This window comes from Patagioenas fasciata, chromosome 7 (assembly GCF_037038585.1).
Source record: "Patagioenas fasciata isolate bPatFas1 chromosome 7, bPatFas1.hap1, whole genome shotgun sequence".
Classification (NCBI taxonomy): domain Eukaryota; kingdom Metazoa; phylum Chordata; class Aves; order Columbiformes; family Columbidae; genus Patagioenas; species Patagioenas fasciata.
The window spans coordinates 22,447,736-22,463,312 of NC_092526.1; the positions used below are offsets into that span (position 1 = coordinate 22,447,736).

The 15,577-nt window shown below is 35.7% G+C and overlaps 1 protein-coding gene across 6 annotated transcripts in view; it reads right to left on the reverse strand.

The window, feature by feature from the left end:
* The window catches only part of LOC136102964 (neurabin-1-like), a 41,640-nt gene that overhangs the window by 2,948 nt on the left and 23,115 nt on the right, over nt 1-15,577 (reverse strand). For 4 of the 6 annotated variants that reach the window (XM_065840614.2, XM_065840611.2, XM_065840610.2 and 1 more), the window contains exons 13-17: nt 14,805-15,138; nt 11,942-12,026; nt 11,321-11,392; nt 10,559-10,754; nt 4,824-4,940 (exon numbers count right to left, since the gene is read on the reverse strand). In XM_065840614.2, the coding sequence (XP_065696686.1) occupies nt 4,824-4,940; nt 10,559-10,754; nt 11,321-11,392; nt 11,942-12,026; nt 14,805-15,138 (804 nt within the window). The remainder of the gene's footprint in view (nt 1-4,823; nt 4,941-10,558; nt 10,755-11,320; nt 11,393-11,941; nt 12,027-14,804; nt 15,139-15,577) is intronic. The other 2 variants (XR_011740000.1, XM_065840615.2) reach the window with 2 other exon arrangements.

A 15,577-nucleotide genomic window follows, 5' to 3' on the forward strand; every position in this document is an offset into this window, starting at 1 on the left:
GTAAGGAACGTTTTACTTGACTATATGTTGAATTCCAGTTGCTAATTGAGTTTGATTAACACAATGTATTTTTAAACATATTCTAGCTCTGAAAGGACTAAAGTTGTTGAGATCAGTTTATAGTCTGTTTGTCTAGGAGTTTGCTAAACAAAAAGACACTACAATATTCAACACAAACTAAGTCAGAAATAGAAAACATAAATGGTTTTCCCTAAGAAATTATATATTAAGCATTGGCTTAAATTCAGTGTATCCAATGAGTGAGCAAGCTTCCTCAGTTAGTCAGTTAAGGTAGCTCAGTCCTAATGCTAGATACTGCCTTACACAGCATCAAGAAGAACCAAGAAGCTCTTGAACTGTATTACTGATTATTGTTAAGTGAAGGAAATACAGAATAAAATCAATTCTAGTAGTAAATCTGATGACAGCTCTAGGTACAGTTTTACTAAAATGGGTACACCTCTAAACAGAGAGGACTGTTTATTCTTTCATCTAATGCCATCATGTCAACATTTTAAAGGGTCTGTCGAGTAGAAGACCATTTCAGAAACACGAGAGCTTGTAGCCTTCCACTGGAAACACACTTTGCCAGCTCACAGAGCTTTTGAAGCTCCCTGCTTCAATTTCAGTTGGCTTCTGAGGGAAAAAGGTACTGCTGTTCGTCATGAAGCACTCTATGACTTCATCACAAAAGAAAAGCTACATAAAAAAGAGCTCAGCGTCCGCACAGAAGAGATTCTAGTGCGATACTTGGATCAGTAACAGCCAGAGTTACCTGAACTTTTATAACTATCCAAAATGATCTGTTGCTAGCTTGCGATCGAGTACAGGCTGCACTGGACTTACGGGCTGCTTCACTAAGCAGCTTCTACTCCTTAGCAAAGATATTTACAAAACAGTAGAAAGCATGCCCACTTTTTCCAGGGAGCCTTACACATGTCATTTGTAAACAGAAAACATGGCAATAAGCGTCTTTCTAGTGATGAATTTAAGAGATGACCCTGTAAGTTTCAGGTGAACAACTACAACTCCCAGACCTTCATGAAAAATTTGGGAGAGTTGAGTGAATGTAACAAAATAATTCTGGCGATTACAAGTGAAAGGTAGTGAGACATAGGCCTGTCACACGATCTGATGATACAGTGAACTGGATCTGGGAGTGCAACATGGAACACATCTGAGGTGGAACAAATGTAATTTAAAATTTCTGATGTATCAGAGGATGACATTAATTAGAAATTGTTTTGCTTTCCCTGGTCTGTGAAACAAAGGACAATGGTTACATTAGGAGGTAGTGCAGATAAAAAGGAACAAGTTTGTAAAGCAGAACAGTTTGTGCTGAGGTCCTAAAATCCATACTATGAGCACTTCAAAGAATTTTCACTTCCAAATAGCTCCAGCCTGGTCACACAGACTCAATGGCCACCAGCAGCTAGGATGCAATAGGACCACTGCTGGAGCACATCTGCTCCAGCAGGGGGATTGGACTAGATGATCTTTTGAGGTCCCTTCCAATCCCAAACATACTGTGATACTGTGATTTCCAAGATGAATCTAAGTAAGGCAGGTGGGGACAATCAGGATATTTACTTCAAAAATGAACTGTCAGTCCAAATTAAAATGGCTGTGTAGATATAACAAGTGTGAACACATACACCTTCCTGATGTTCAAAAGAAGAATAGTAATTTTCACAGAATAACAGCGAAGGGCTCTAGAAGAGGTTTTGCCTGAAGTGCTCTATACTGCATCTGTATCAAGACAAGCTTGAGATGCTTTGGTCAGAGAAAGAAATAAATTAGTAAAGGAATTTCAAAATTTAAATTATTTTAGATAACAGTACTCCTCAATCTGATTGTATAAAACACAGTATTCACTGGTAACTTTGTCTCATACTAGCAAGTGTTCATGAATAATACACAAAAAAATGAAACTTCATACATTTCAAGTTTGACCTCTACCTCAGAGTTGTGTGTGGTCTATCAGCAGCAAAAAATACTAAATGTATGTTGCCACATATATGTATTTATATATATCTCTCTTTAATACATATCTACTTCTATCCTTTGAGGGGCCGTATGTATCTCTACATCTCTATATATCTCCTTTACACTGATAAATGTGTAAAATGTTTTATTCCAGTTAGAACTTACTCAATAGTTTTATTTAACATGTGCCAGCCATGCAACTTCATTTATGTAATTTCAGAGTGTAAGTACTTGAAGAAGGTGCACTCCTGCCAAACAAAGAGGCCCAGATTCATTCATTTCGCCAGAGGAACGCAGTCCCCGACACAAGCCCGGGCACTCTGCACCGGTTCCTCCAAGCAGCACAGACCAGAGCAGCTACAGACTGTCCCACAGAGGAGTCCTCCAGACCAAGCTACTAACTCCAGTCTATGCTTTCAGCATCATCAGTTGCTAACAAACCCCTCCTACTTCATATTGGGAAAGACACAACCCTAAAACCAGAATAAGTTGTAGCAAAAACTGAATCTGTTAAACAAACACTTAGACATCATCTCCTTACAGAAGTGAAGGTAAACAGGAAGATATTTAATCCTGTATAACTTGAATTTTTCACTACTGCACAAGGGAAAAGCACATCTGTAACTATTTTTTTTTCAGAATATGAATAGGAAAGTGAAAAGTGTAGAACAATAGGATTAACACTGATTTTTAAGTAATGCTTATTGTTCATTGAGTAATACACCTACTTAATTTTTTTCTAGTTTTACTGTCCTTCCAGAGGCAGAAGGACTGTCCCAAGCTGTTTGCACATCAGAGTTACAGTCATCAAAACAGTCACCACACACAGAAAACATCAGCTGCAAATTCAGAGAGCTGAACTAAAACTATTTATACAGTATGGAAGCATGAGAAAACACACAGGTGATTCAGAAAGCAAGTCCAGAAATACTGAAGGTTCTAAAGACAAAAATACAAAACCCAATAAAAAACAAATGCCTTCACACCATTGAACATATTAAAAGCTTTACCAGGGCAGGAGGGATTAGCAGCGAGCTCGCTAACCTGCTGTGAGCACAGCTGCCTGTGCTCTAACCAGCTGGCTGCCACCAACCCAGCTCTCAGCAGCCATCGCTTCCCCAAAGTGCCTGAGAACCCACCCAGCAGAGGCAGACCCTGCAGTGCTGCTCCCACCTGGGCTTCTAAGAGGTGTTTCCACCTCTAGTCTTCTAACAACTCAGGATTTGCAGGGCAGCACGCAGTAGCCCGTTCCTCTGAAAGTAGGGCCTGTCACACTGGCTAGCATGGTATCTGCTGGATTTTTCTGAACCCACCCAAACAAGAAGCACCTGATAGAAATCATATTTGTGAAGAGCTTAAGATAAGGATTTGAAATATCAAAAATTGCTATAAGATCAGTTACTTTTTTTTTCTAGATGACAATGTATTATACCACTAATTAAACAAACCCCAATAATAGAACTACCTATTTTTCTTCACACACACACACACTGCCTTTCCAGAAGAGAAAACAGCTCAGAGTTTATAATTATTCTCAGAACAGACCCTGGTAACCAATATAATTACTGAAGAGGTACAAAACAACTCTCATTGTTCACATGCATAAGCAATATATGAACTAAGGAAAACACTAGAATCATCACTGTATACATGCACAGGTAATAGACAACATTTCTCCGAGTTTTACAACCAGCAGTTTACTGAAAGCTGTAACACTGATCAAAGAACAATCTTCAAAAATATATTTAGCTTCACTAAAATCTTATGAGATATATACTGCTTGAAAGTTTTAAAAACACTTACTGTGTTCATGAACCACTAATTTAAAAAACTGCAGGGAGCATATATTAACTGAAGTTCCTCTGGTTTCCCTTAGACCAATGACTGTCATCACTGATAAAAACCCACAAAAAATTAATCCACTACTGAAACCTGTAAACTAGTTAGATGATTTTTGACATCTCAGATTTTTGTCAGTGATTTATAGCATTGTTTGTAAGACTGTTCTGACTTTCTATATATTACTGGAATATTTCAAGATTTTCACCAAAGCCTGGTTTAAAATAGCTAAAGAACTCCCACATTCATGAGCCACCATGTAATATTTTCTTCAAACCATATCACTATCAGTTTGGTTAGTCGTCTAACTTGCATCTGGAAGGTCACTGTGTTCAGCTGTTAATAATGATTCCTAGTCTCTAAAGGATTCAATTTATCAAGACATCCATCAGTCAAACATCAAATGAGGCAGTATCTCAGAATGTTACTGAAGTGTGGACTTCAGGTTCCACTAGCAGGCAAAGGAGTTAGTTTTCCAGGGGAATGAACATGGACTTCCAGGTATCTAAGTTTCTAGCTATATTTCAGAACTACGTCATTCTGCATTGTTTTGGGCTCTGGTTCAATTTTTTTTGTGTGTATTTTTGTTGTTGTTTCTTTTTTGTTTGTTTTTAATTTAGATGAAATTTCATGGTAAGACAAACCTACACCGATGTGAAGGTAAGATAAAAATGCTGCAGTTTTCATTCACCCAGGAAGTTGCTTTAAATTACTGGAGCAGAACGGTGTTATATATAAAACATAAAACTGCAATTTTATCAGAGAGAGTTCATTCCATTTTTTACGATATAACTAAGATCAGAACACAAAGGCTAACATGGCATCTGTTAGTCCATGTCCTTAGTTCAGTTAAAGCTTAGGAATCTTTACAATGCTCTTCAACATGAAAATATGGAAATAGCGGTCTAGTTTCACGTTACACAAATCTGTTTCTATTAAACATGCTCTAGTGTGAACAACAACATTAACAAGACACATATACACACTTTGAAACTCACCTCATTTGAAGAGAAGGTTAAAGTGTGTGAACGACCTGACAGATTTGGTTCTGTCACTAACCCTGAAAGTTCACAACTTGGCTTGCTATGGTATGTATCATCTATGACAATTCTACTCTGCAAACAAGTGGAAATAACGTTTTATTAACTTACTCCTTGGAAAAGCAGGTCATAAGGTCACATTCTAGTAATTTTCAATTTTGGTAAAAAAAATACTATGACTCAGTTATCTTTAGATCACATATGTAATGCACTCACTACATCAAGCATCTGACTTGTTTTTGTTAAACTTCTGAATTCAAAACCACCATAACAAATTTAAAGCAATACCTCCAGTAAGAGCACCTTGTGTGGAGAATCAGTCATAACCTGAAATTGTGTCAAAGTACGTAAGAAAATACATGCGATTACTCTTTCAGCAGGCACACCACACTCAGAGAGAAGCAATTTACAATTCAGTTTGACAGATTATTCATGCCGAGTTTGTATCCAACTGAAATCTACACAAGCACTATGAATGTGCTTCAGAAGACGCTGTTCTGTTGGCGAGATAAAAATCGAAGTCCTAATTGTTTATGGTCATTAAGGTTCCCATGGCACCAAAGTGCCCCCAAAATGCAAAAAGTTCCTGAACACCAGAACGAGGCTTAGGCTTCATAGTTGCCCACTACCAAACCACTGTACTTGAACAAACAGGCTGTCTTTGCTGACATACATTGAGAATTGGAGTAGCTAGAAGCTTCTGGCAGTTTGCAGATCAGAGTTTAAATTAGATCATGAACAGAGAATGTAGAGCTTGTCTAAGGACAAGCCTTCCTAAAACTTCATAATCTGATTTATGTTACTGTATTGTATTTCTGTTCATTTTAACAGCTTCCTTTACCCAGAGTGGTGCTGGATGCCCCATCCCTGGAGACACTCATGGTCAGGCTGGACGGGGCTCTGAGCAACCTGATCTGGTTGAAGATGTCCCTGCTCATTGCAGGTGATGTGGACCAGATGACCTTTGAAGGTCCTTTCCAACCCAAACTATTCTGTGGTTCAGTTTTGAGGTGGCTGCTTTTGAGGCACACGATCATGTAATCTGAAATTTACCTTGATATGAAAAATACCACATAGATGTAAGATACCTTTAGAAGAATTTTTATAATAATGAACTGTATAAAACTATGTGAAAATCTTATAGTTGAAGTACTAAATATTGTAAAAACACTATAATAAAAATTTAGAAGTTAAACAACTACTCAGATGTCTTTTTAAAATGGTTTAATACTGTAAATCTACAGTAATTATGCAGTTTGACAGCCTGAATTATTTTCAAAATGGCAAATTCTTCTGAAATAAAAGATTTTGACAAATGTATTCTTTTAACAAATTAAATACTATTAATTTAAAAAAAACCCCAAACAATAATTAGGTAGCAAAGTAAAAATCAGGTTAGAAATACAACTAGTGTAAGAACTGTCATATTGAAATAATGTAAAATCTTAATAGCATTTACTGTTTACATTCAGTTATTACACTTAGTTTGCATTTAAAGGAAGCTTTTGGATCTGTACTCCTGCCTTAGCATCTAAAAGCAGCAGGATCTCGGTTCAAACTTATTCAGCAGCCAGGACTTGTACAACCTCAGGCCGGCCATCTGAGCAGCCTGTGCCTCAAGCTGAAGACTCTGAAAAAATCCGGATGCCAAAACTGAGAACTTCACACCAGGTTTGGTAAGAAAATGCTTCAAATGTGTTTCCCGTAATACTTTTGAATGTGATTACCTCCAGATCCAACAAAGATCCTGACCTCTATGTTATTTTTCTTTAGTGAGTGAAAAATAATTCTGTCAAAAGCATGCCTCCCACTGTTGCCTTTCCAAAATTTATTTCTCAGCACTACCCTGTTGCCTGCAAACAGTAAGCAATTATTTACCATTATTAAGTCTCCAATCAACTAACTATACTTTGTAAGGATGCCATATCATATATATGTATAAATAATCTGAGATCCTAAATTACCCTGACGTTAAAGAGATTTTTCTCCAGTAACTTATACCCCTGTAAGAGAACCATGTTTTTGCAGTTGTCTTCATTGAGCACTTCTGTATTTTTGTTCTGATTTTAGTTTAACCTGAACTCTAAATTTTCTAGATTATTTTATTTTTGTTTTGGGGTGAATACTTGAACTTTGCACTCCCTTTCACCCTAAATTACTGATGTACATTTCCAGTCTAAAAAAAAACAAACAAACAAACAAACAAAAACAAACTACAAAAAACAACAAAACCAAACAGCAAAACCAAAACACACACCCACAAACAAACAAACAAAAAAACCCAAACCACAAACACAAAACACAAAATAAAACCAAGGCAACCAATAAAATCCCTGCCCCCCCACCCCCCCCCCAAAAAAAAAAAAAAAAAAACCAAACCAAACCAACCCACAAAAACCAAACCACAACTTGAGTTTTCCTGCTACCTCTTCAAAGTGTGTAGTACTGTGCACGACTGAAACATGGTATTCTATTTAACATGTAGATCTTTTGATTAATTACATTTCAGGGACTTGTTCAATCTTTTAGATGTGAAAAGTATTACCAGAAACAGCAGACTACTTTGTCCGTCAACCTATTCTCAAATTCAATTTCAACCCAACATGAAAATCTTTTTAGGAGCTTTTCTTTTAGCCAGCCTCAGTTCACTTCTCCTACCTTTGCAGAATAAGTGAGAACAATTCAGAAACAAAATTGTACAAAACAAAACAGATATTTGAGAAAAATATTTAATAAGACCTTAGAAAAAATATGAAGAAAACATAGCCAGGAGTAAAGCATCTCAGCACCAGTTGTAATGTTTTCTCCTTCCCCTGCTCCTATTCTGTTTAAAGTAGTAGTAATTTCCTTTTAAAGATTTAGAGCCAGTTGCAAAGATTTTTTTATTATCAAAGAACACACAATTTGGACAGAAAGGGTTTTATAGGTATGCTTCCTAAGTTTTAAAATACTTGGATATAAACAGTTTACACCACAGTGTTGTTCTTTGTACCAAAAATGAAACACTGCATACAAGTCTACAGAAGCTAAATAACACCCTGGAAAAATAATAAATATGAACGGTGTGTATGTGTTTGTATTGTATCAGAGAATGGGACGAATTTAAAGGGCAGATTATGTAAAGGGACTAATTTAAGAACTGCGTCATTTAGAAATCTTGCAAGGTTAAACAGTCTGCAAACACTCAGATTACAAGATTTTAGTTCTTGTGTTCCCATTTTTCACCAGCAAAAAGAAGTTGATTCATTACTTTGCCAAATTATAAGTTTAAGACTAATTTCAGTATCATTTTAAGTAACTTGAAGAGGCGAATTTTGCAGAAAGAAAAAAAAAGTTAAATATAATTACATTCCTTACACCATCAATATTAAAACACAACTACAAAAATTATACACAATGTGAAAGACTCAATAGAACAGTTAAGAGATTTTTACATGACCAAGTTCTTATTTTAGGGTTTCTACTTTTACCTGCCATTTAAGAAATGCTTTCACCTGATGATATGGGATACTACAGACATAAAAGCAAGAAATATTATGGAGTTCACATCAACAAAAAGGAGTGTTCTTTCCTTAAATTCTGGGAGGATGATTTTGAACCTGCTGTTATTTTGCTTAAGTAACAAGACTCACTGCTGAGTGGTCAAGCACATTTCTTTCTCAGTTTTAATGTCTTTTCATCACAGCAAGGTTTATCAGCCCAAACCTTGTTACTGTAACGCAAACTTAATGATCAACTGCAGGTTAAGATCCACAAAGAGCCATTCCAAGCAGTAGCTACCTTCTTTATAAAAGATCCCAAATGTTGCAAAGTAAAAATAGCCTGACTTTGGAGAGGCTGAGTATGATTTTAGGATCATTTAATGTATGAGAATCCACTCTTTAACAGGGTCAACTTTCTACCATTTTACAAAGCAGGAACATGGCTGAAGACTTGTGTGTTCTTTGCAACTGGAAATAAGGAAAAGAGCGGGAAGCAGCAATTACATACTGGAGCATGAGAAGGAAACAAAAAATAAAACAATAGGCAAGGAAACAGCTGGATTATCAACTTAAAGTATACAATGATGAGAAGAAAAGGCTATTATTTCAGGGCAATGTGGAAAGGAAGAGTAATCAATCTGGTAAGATCAATACCTTTTTAATTGCCAAAAAGAATGTCCATATAAACACATCAAGGGGTGCTTAAGCACATCATAGGTGCTTATAACAGAAATGCAGCAGTGGAATGATATACTGTACTCAGAAAAACTATTTGAATCAGACAGAAAGGAAGAGTGAAGAGGGGACCAGTAGGTTCTTCTGAACCAATTATTTTGAAAGCTGAACCACAGAATGTTTATCTATATGGAAACCATCTCTTGATAGCTTTGCTGCAGCCTATTAAGAGATCAACCATGCACTTCTATTCAGCCAAAAATTGTACCAAAGTGTCTGCCTATCCCCTTCAACACTGATCTTGTAGTCCCAAGATCCTGGGGTTATTTACAGAAACATCCTTTGGCCACTACATGCTTCCAGAGAAGCAAGCAATGTAGGAGGTGTAAATACACAAGACTGACACACACTGGAAGGATTCTGTAAAGTGTCATTCTATAATATTTCAGAGATTAAAAAACCCTTCTCAAGTTCCTGTGTTACAGTAACATATTGTATGGTTCTAAAACCACTCTGTATTTTTTACAAACTGTGTATGCAGACAGCTTACTGCTATGTCACAGGGAACGTAAATTCACACTAAGAAAACAGAAGATAATTTTTAAAAAAGTATTATAACATCATTTTAGTGCAATCGGCATCTGGAAACATGGAAAGCCAACTTCTTGTTATCTGCCATCTATGCAAAATATCAGTGACTTCATGGACTACAACCCAGCAAATTTTTATTCTAGATTTGTAACTCATTTCTCTTGGAGGAAAACGGAAAAGTGAAAAGATATTTTAAACAACCAAAGTGAAGAAAAAGTGTGAAACTCAAGAATAAACCTAGCTTACGAGGTTACCCCAATAGCTACAATTTTGAACCTGACAAAATCCAAAGGAAACAAGAGTGAAGGTAATTTAATAAGACTGTTAGTAACAGTCTTACACTGAAATAGGTTTTAACAAAATATTTAGACAGTGGACACATTAAACTTTTTACTTCTTACAGTCATTTCTTTCTAATAGTTTAAATCGTAAAGATGAGAACTTTATGGTTACACACCTGTAGCCCCACTCTTAAGATCTGGTTAAAAGGCTTTAAATTATTAGAACATTATCAGTTATTCAGAAGCAGTTTCCTAGAAGAGAGAGTGTTCTGCAGATGTGTCTCTTGGGTTTCAATACTAAATTAGTTAATGAAAACAAGGACACTATCTTCATCCACCCCTACATACCAGTATATCAAGAACTGGTTGGCCAGCTGCCTGGGAAGCTGACCTCTATGTACACTTCCTCCAAGTATTAGACAGGGAAACAAATCTGGCTTTTGAAACTACACTGTCCTAAATCCAGTGCAACTTTTACCGTTATAAACCAGTGAAAAAACATACTCTGTGATTGCTCCTTAGATGCTGCTTCAGACTGAACAGCCTCCACTGACACTTTGAGTGAACAATGGCTTTGACTGGCAACGGGAACACTCACACTGATGTTTTTACTTTACCAAGGCACAACGCTTAAATATTCAAAGCACAAATCAGTCATCTTTACCTTGCTTCTATTCTTCTCTTGACCATGTTCAGAACTGTCCTGCCCACTCTGAATAACATGCAGGCTGCTACTAGAAACCTGAGGCTCTTTGTGGCTGTCTCCAAACCAAGAGAAAGGCATGCAAGTAGGAACAGGGGAATCTGAATCTGATGCAGATAAATTGTTGCCAGAGTCCTCCAACAGTTCTCGGGAACCTCTGAAATAAATAGATTAAATTGTATTTAAACAAGAACAGCAAAAAACCCCACCCCATAAACAGCTCCCCCACAATGAAGTCAAAACACACACCACTCATTTTTACCCATTTCACAGCACACTTGATATTTAAAACTGATACTTGCCTTTAAATATCCATGAAAAATCATTCGAGTTATTGAATAACAGAAATTCAAGAGCTTTTATAGTATTTCACATAACAATTTAACAATATCAAATAATTTGCTAACTTAATTTACTCAACATTCATCTTCCTAAGCAAAATATAGTTTTATTTTTAAGATAGGGTACAACATGTTAATCTTATGAGCCATTTTAAAATGTAACCCTGCTTTACTCTTTCCTCTACACTATTCTATGTATTTTTCTTACTTCATGAGATTACTAGTTCATCTCCACATCATTACATTAATCTTCACAGAATTTTGCCACTGTTACACTTGAATGTACTTTAAGGTCAAACAGTGATTCTGTGATATCTTTAAAGAGATTCTTAGATTAAAAATTTTAGGAAGGCAGCATACATGTATTAAACAAAACAAGTACCTGCTATCCAGAGAACCTCTTAGGTTTTCTTTTTCTTGTTTCTTGCCCTTGCCCCCAGATTTCCGTAAGCCACTGAAGTGAAAAAATAACAATTTTCATGAAGTCTTTACATTTACACAGCCCAACGTCTTTTTTAATCGGCAACATTTACACAATGCAACAATGCAATCCCCTCTTCTAAATGAAATTCAGAAATCTGCTCATCACTGCCACCCACCAAACTTGAAGGAACGACACCTCCACTGTGGAAAGAATTAAGGCAAGACGGGTATCTATTTCAGACTGCAAGAGTCTAGGCTCCAACAGTATTTTGTCATAAAACTATGCATGGATTTGCAGTTTAATTCATAGCGAAATTGTGTATTCAGATAAGAACTGAAGAATTCCAATAAACTATTTGAGGGGAAAAAGGTACAGATAAATTAAATCAAACGTGGTAGAAACATGAATGCAACATTACAAATTCAAGATGAAGAAGATTCTGTCAAGGGGCGTTGCTATGAAGTAGCATTACTGGATTTCCTCCACTTTTTTTTTTTTTTTTAATTTAGAGAAGATGATATTCTCCAAAAGTAACACTGAAAGCTATTTACTTCCAAATGAATACAAGTAAAACGTTACCCAAAATCTGGAAATCTCCTTTTGGACTTCCCTGATGATGTTCCTTCATTTGTTTCTGCTGTCTTGTCTTCATTCTTCTTTTCTTCTGTTTTTCATAGAAGAATGAAAAATAAAAACATTATTCTAAAAACACTTGCAAGTTTCAAGTACCTAATGATGATGCTTCTAATAAGATACTAAAACCTGAGTAACAGTGTTAAAATTCATATTCACACATGCAGATACTACCTGGAAATACTACAGCCATATCAATATAAGTTGGCCTTTCCCATCATTCTGGCTGTGCTGTACCATTGAAAAGTGGCAACACAACAGTTTCTTATGACTGATCAAAAATATTGCTTTTGATAAACAGTAATTCTGTACTGTCTACAGAAAGAGAAAACTTAAGAGTATTTGCTCCAACGAATTACAAATAGAAGATAGTTTAAGATAGGTTTAGAATGAAGTACCTCTTCCTTTTGCAAAATGTCAACTTCAAAATACAAGAACTAGATAACCAGTATAAGATGCATGAAAAACTCGGTTTTAAAGCAACAGTTGAGCAAGTACAGCTTTTAATAATAATTTATTACACTTGAAGTATTATAAGATGTTTCTTTTGCATTTTTCCTGGTTCAGTAGCTAGTCCAGGCTAGCAGCTTGGAACATGGGCTACGCATGCAAGCTGCTGGCTCCAGGTGTGCCTGACCAACACAACAGTCTGCATCAGGACAGCAGACAAAGCTAACAAGCTGAGTTTCTTGGAAACAGTGTACAAACTGTGACTATTCTAAAGAAATAATTGGGACTTTGAAACTCCTCCAAAAATGTCATATTTTCAAAACTGAAATACAACCTCCCAGGATATAATTTTTCACCAGAGGGAGCATGTTCAATTCCAACTGCTCAATTATTATGTGAAATTAAGTGACAAACTTAAGCATCATCCTACCTCTTCCCATGGATTGAGACAGATCACTGCAAGTCCTGAACATACTTCCTTTCAAATTCTCAGGCTACTAGATTATTTTTCTCAATAATTGAAATATGTTTCATATTGCAAATCAGGTGTTTCATAACTAAGCTGCCTATGAAAGAGATGAAGCCTGCTTTTTTGTAAGAAAAAGTAGGTTTTAACTCTACTGATGCCTTCAAGAATCATAAAAAACAGAACACCACGTTTACTACACAAAACTGAGGACAGCTTTCCACCACCCCATCACCTAATTATCCTTCCTGAAATATATAATGGTTATCTCAAAGCTTACATGTTGAATAGTCAGAGGTTTCTCCCTGACCCCTCTTTTTTTTTTGACATATCTGATAAGTAGCTGCTGATCAACATCAGAACTTTATCTAATTAGTTAACCATTCTTTCTAAAAATTTAACATCCAATAAATTATAACTACCAGTTAAACTGGTTATTTTTCCTGTCAACTTAAATACAAAATGAGAAGAATTAATTTTAATATTGACATTTGTTTCCACCTCTCTCTCCAGAGAAGAGGCAATTTCTAAAATGCAATACAATAAGCTAAAATACAGACTGATTCATGAATGGATGGGAAGGTGATAGAAAAGATTATGTCAATGAAATAATAGGTAGACATTTAAATAAAGTTAGAAAGCAACAATCCAGCAGAAAGTAGCATTTAATGTCATTTTGCCTACATAGAGTGAGTTTTCAATACTAATCCTCATCTTTGATGTACTGCATTAATTAGCTTTTCCAGTGACTCGGCCAATTTCAAGACATGTTTGCAATGCTTCAGCCATCACCAAAAAAATGTACAAAAGAACGCAAAATCACTTATATATTAGGTATATGTTTTGATATTTTTTTCTGAATTTAAAACAAACTAAAGAGGTGGAAGTAGAAACTATTTTTAAGACTTTATAGAAACACATTTAATGAGGAGAGCACAACACAAATCCTGTTTTCAGGGTATTAAAAGAAAGGTTCTTTCTGATCTCCATTGAAAAGACAGCAAGAATAACCTGCCTTTATATTTTGTGCTAGCTGATTAAAAGAAATACCAAGCACTTGTAATATTTTTATCTGATTCCTTTTTCAATTATGCATAAGAAAACAAGACAAATATTTATATCAAAAAATTATTAGTAGTGACTAAGTTGATTATAATATCTTTAACCTTATCCTAGTGAGAAACATCCTAAGAGGGCAAGATGAATAATTCCCATAACATGCAGAGTCTGTATCTTGTTTAAACACCTGGATAAAGTCTGGAAGCACAAAACCATCACTGAATTTTTCTGGGAATCAGGAAAATCAGGAAATCAAAGTTACTCTACAAAGTTACTCTGTCACTTGAAAGGCAAGTGTTTTGCAGAAATGTGTTAGGACCTTTACTGATTATTCACAGTCAATGACTCTGCTCCTCTCCAGCTTATGTCAAGACACCATTTAGATTCTCTAGATTTTTACATTTGAGCTTTTTCCAAATTGACTTAGAACTATTCCTTTCTGTAACTGTTTAATTGAAACTGCATTTATTCTGCAGGCACCTTTTAGATTCTTGGTGCTATAAATTATTCTTAAAATGTTGAGTCTTGTAGAAATTTGGTGACTAATTTGTTGGAGATGAAGGAATTAAAAGATAGACAAGCCTATTTCAGAACATACTACTGTTGTTTCAAAATATTTCAGTAAGTAAAAATAGCATATAATGAACTTGCATACGTTTTTGCTAACTTCAGACTTTCCTGAAGAGTTAACAAGTGGTTTTAGAACAGGTAATTAGTTTTGTAGTATAACATTTTCCCTAAAAGTAGTTTATTATTCAATATTAATTTACATCTAAAATTTGTAATACTTTAATCCCGAAGGATTAAAAGAATAATAACCCCCTTAAGTCTTACCCTTGGCCTCTTTCCCTTTCCCCTTTCCTTCTCTTTGCTTGACATTCTTGGGATACCCTTGAGGAGAATTTAGAGCCATCTCTTCAGGAGGAGGTGAATGAGTGGTGGTTGTGCTATTTTCATTGTTTGGTTTGTGTACTGGAGAAGAGTGCGTGGAAGCAGAAGGACTTGATTCTAGAGGACTTTCTGTGTTTTCTGTTTGTTCAGGCTTTTCACTCTTTTGATCTATGTTGTCCAAGCGTGGGAGAGTTATTTTTTCGCTTGTTTCTAAGGCCTTGGTTAGGTACACAGTGGAAGGTTCTCTGTTGAGAATAGTGTCTTCTGAATCCTCATCCTTCAATAAATTCAAAAGTTATTTTAGGATAAGCATGACATATAATAATTTACTATCTGATCTCTCAAGACATACTATTCTACATGCAAACTTCCTCGGTTCAGAACATTTTAATTTGATCACTTGTAGATACCATCTAAACCACATTAAGCTGATTTTGTAGGCTTTCCTTTATCCACCCCTATATACAGATGTTTCTGCGCATCCCAAACCATCTTTCTCTGGCTGAGTAAGAAACATCCTGGTACATCTGAGCCATTCCAAATCAATGCAAACACCTGTAAGTCTAACTGAAGTAGGTCAGTCTCATTTACCAACTATGTACACCTTAATTCTTCAACTGTTTTCCAGAAACATGTTACAATATTTTACTGGTATACTTCTAAATGGACTTAAATGATCGCTTATGGAATAATGAAGCATTTCAGAACTGTTTAGT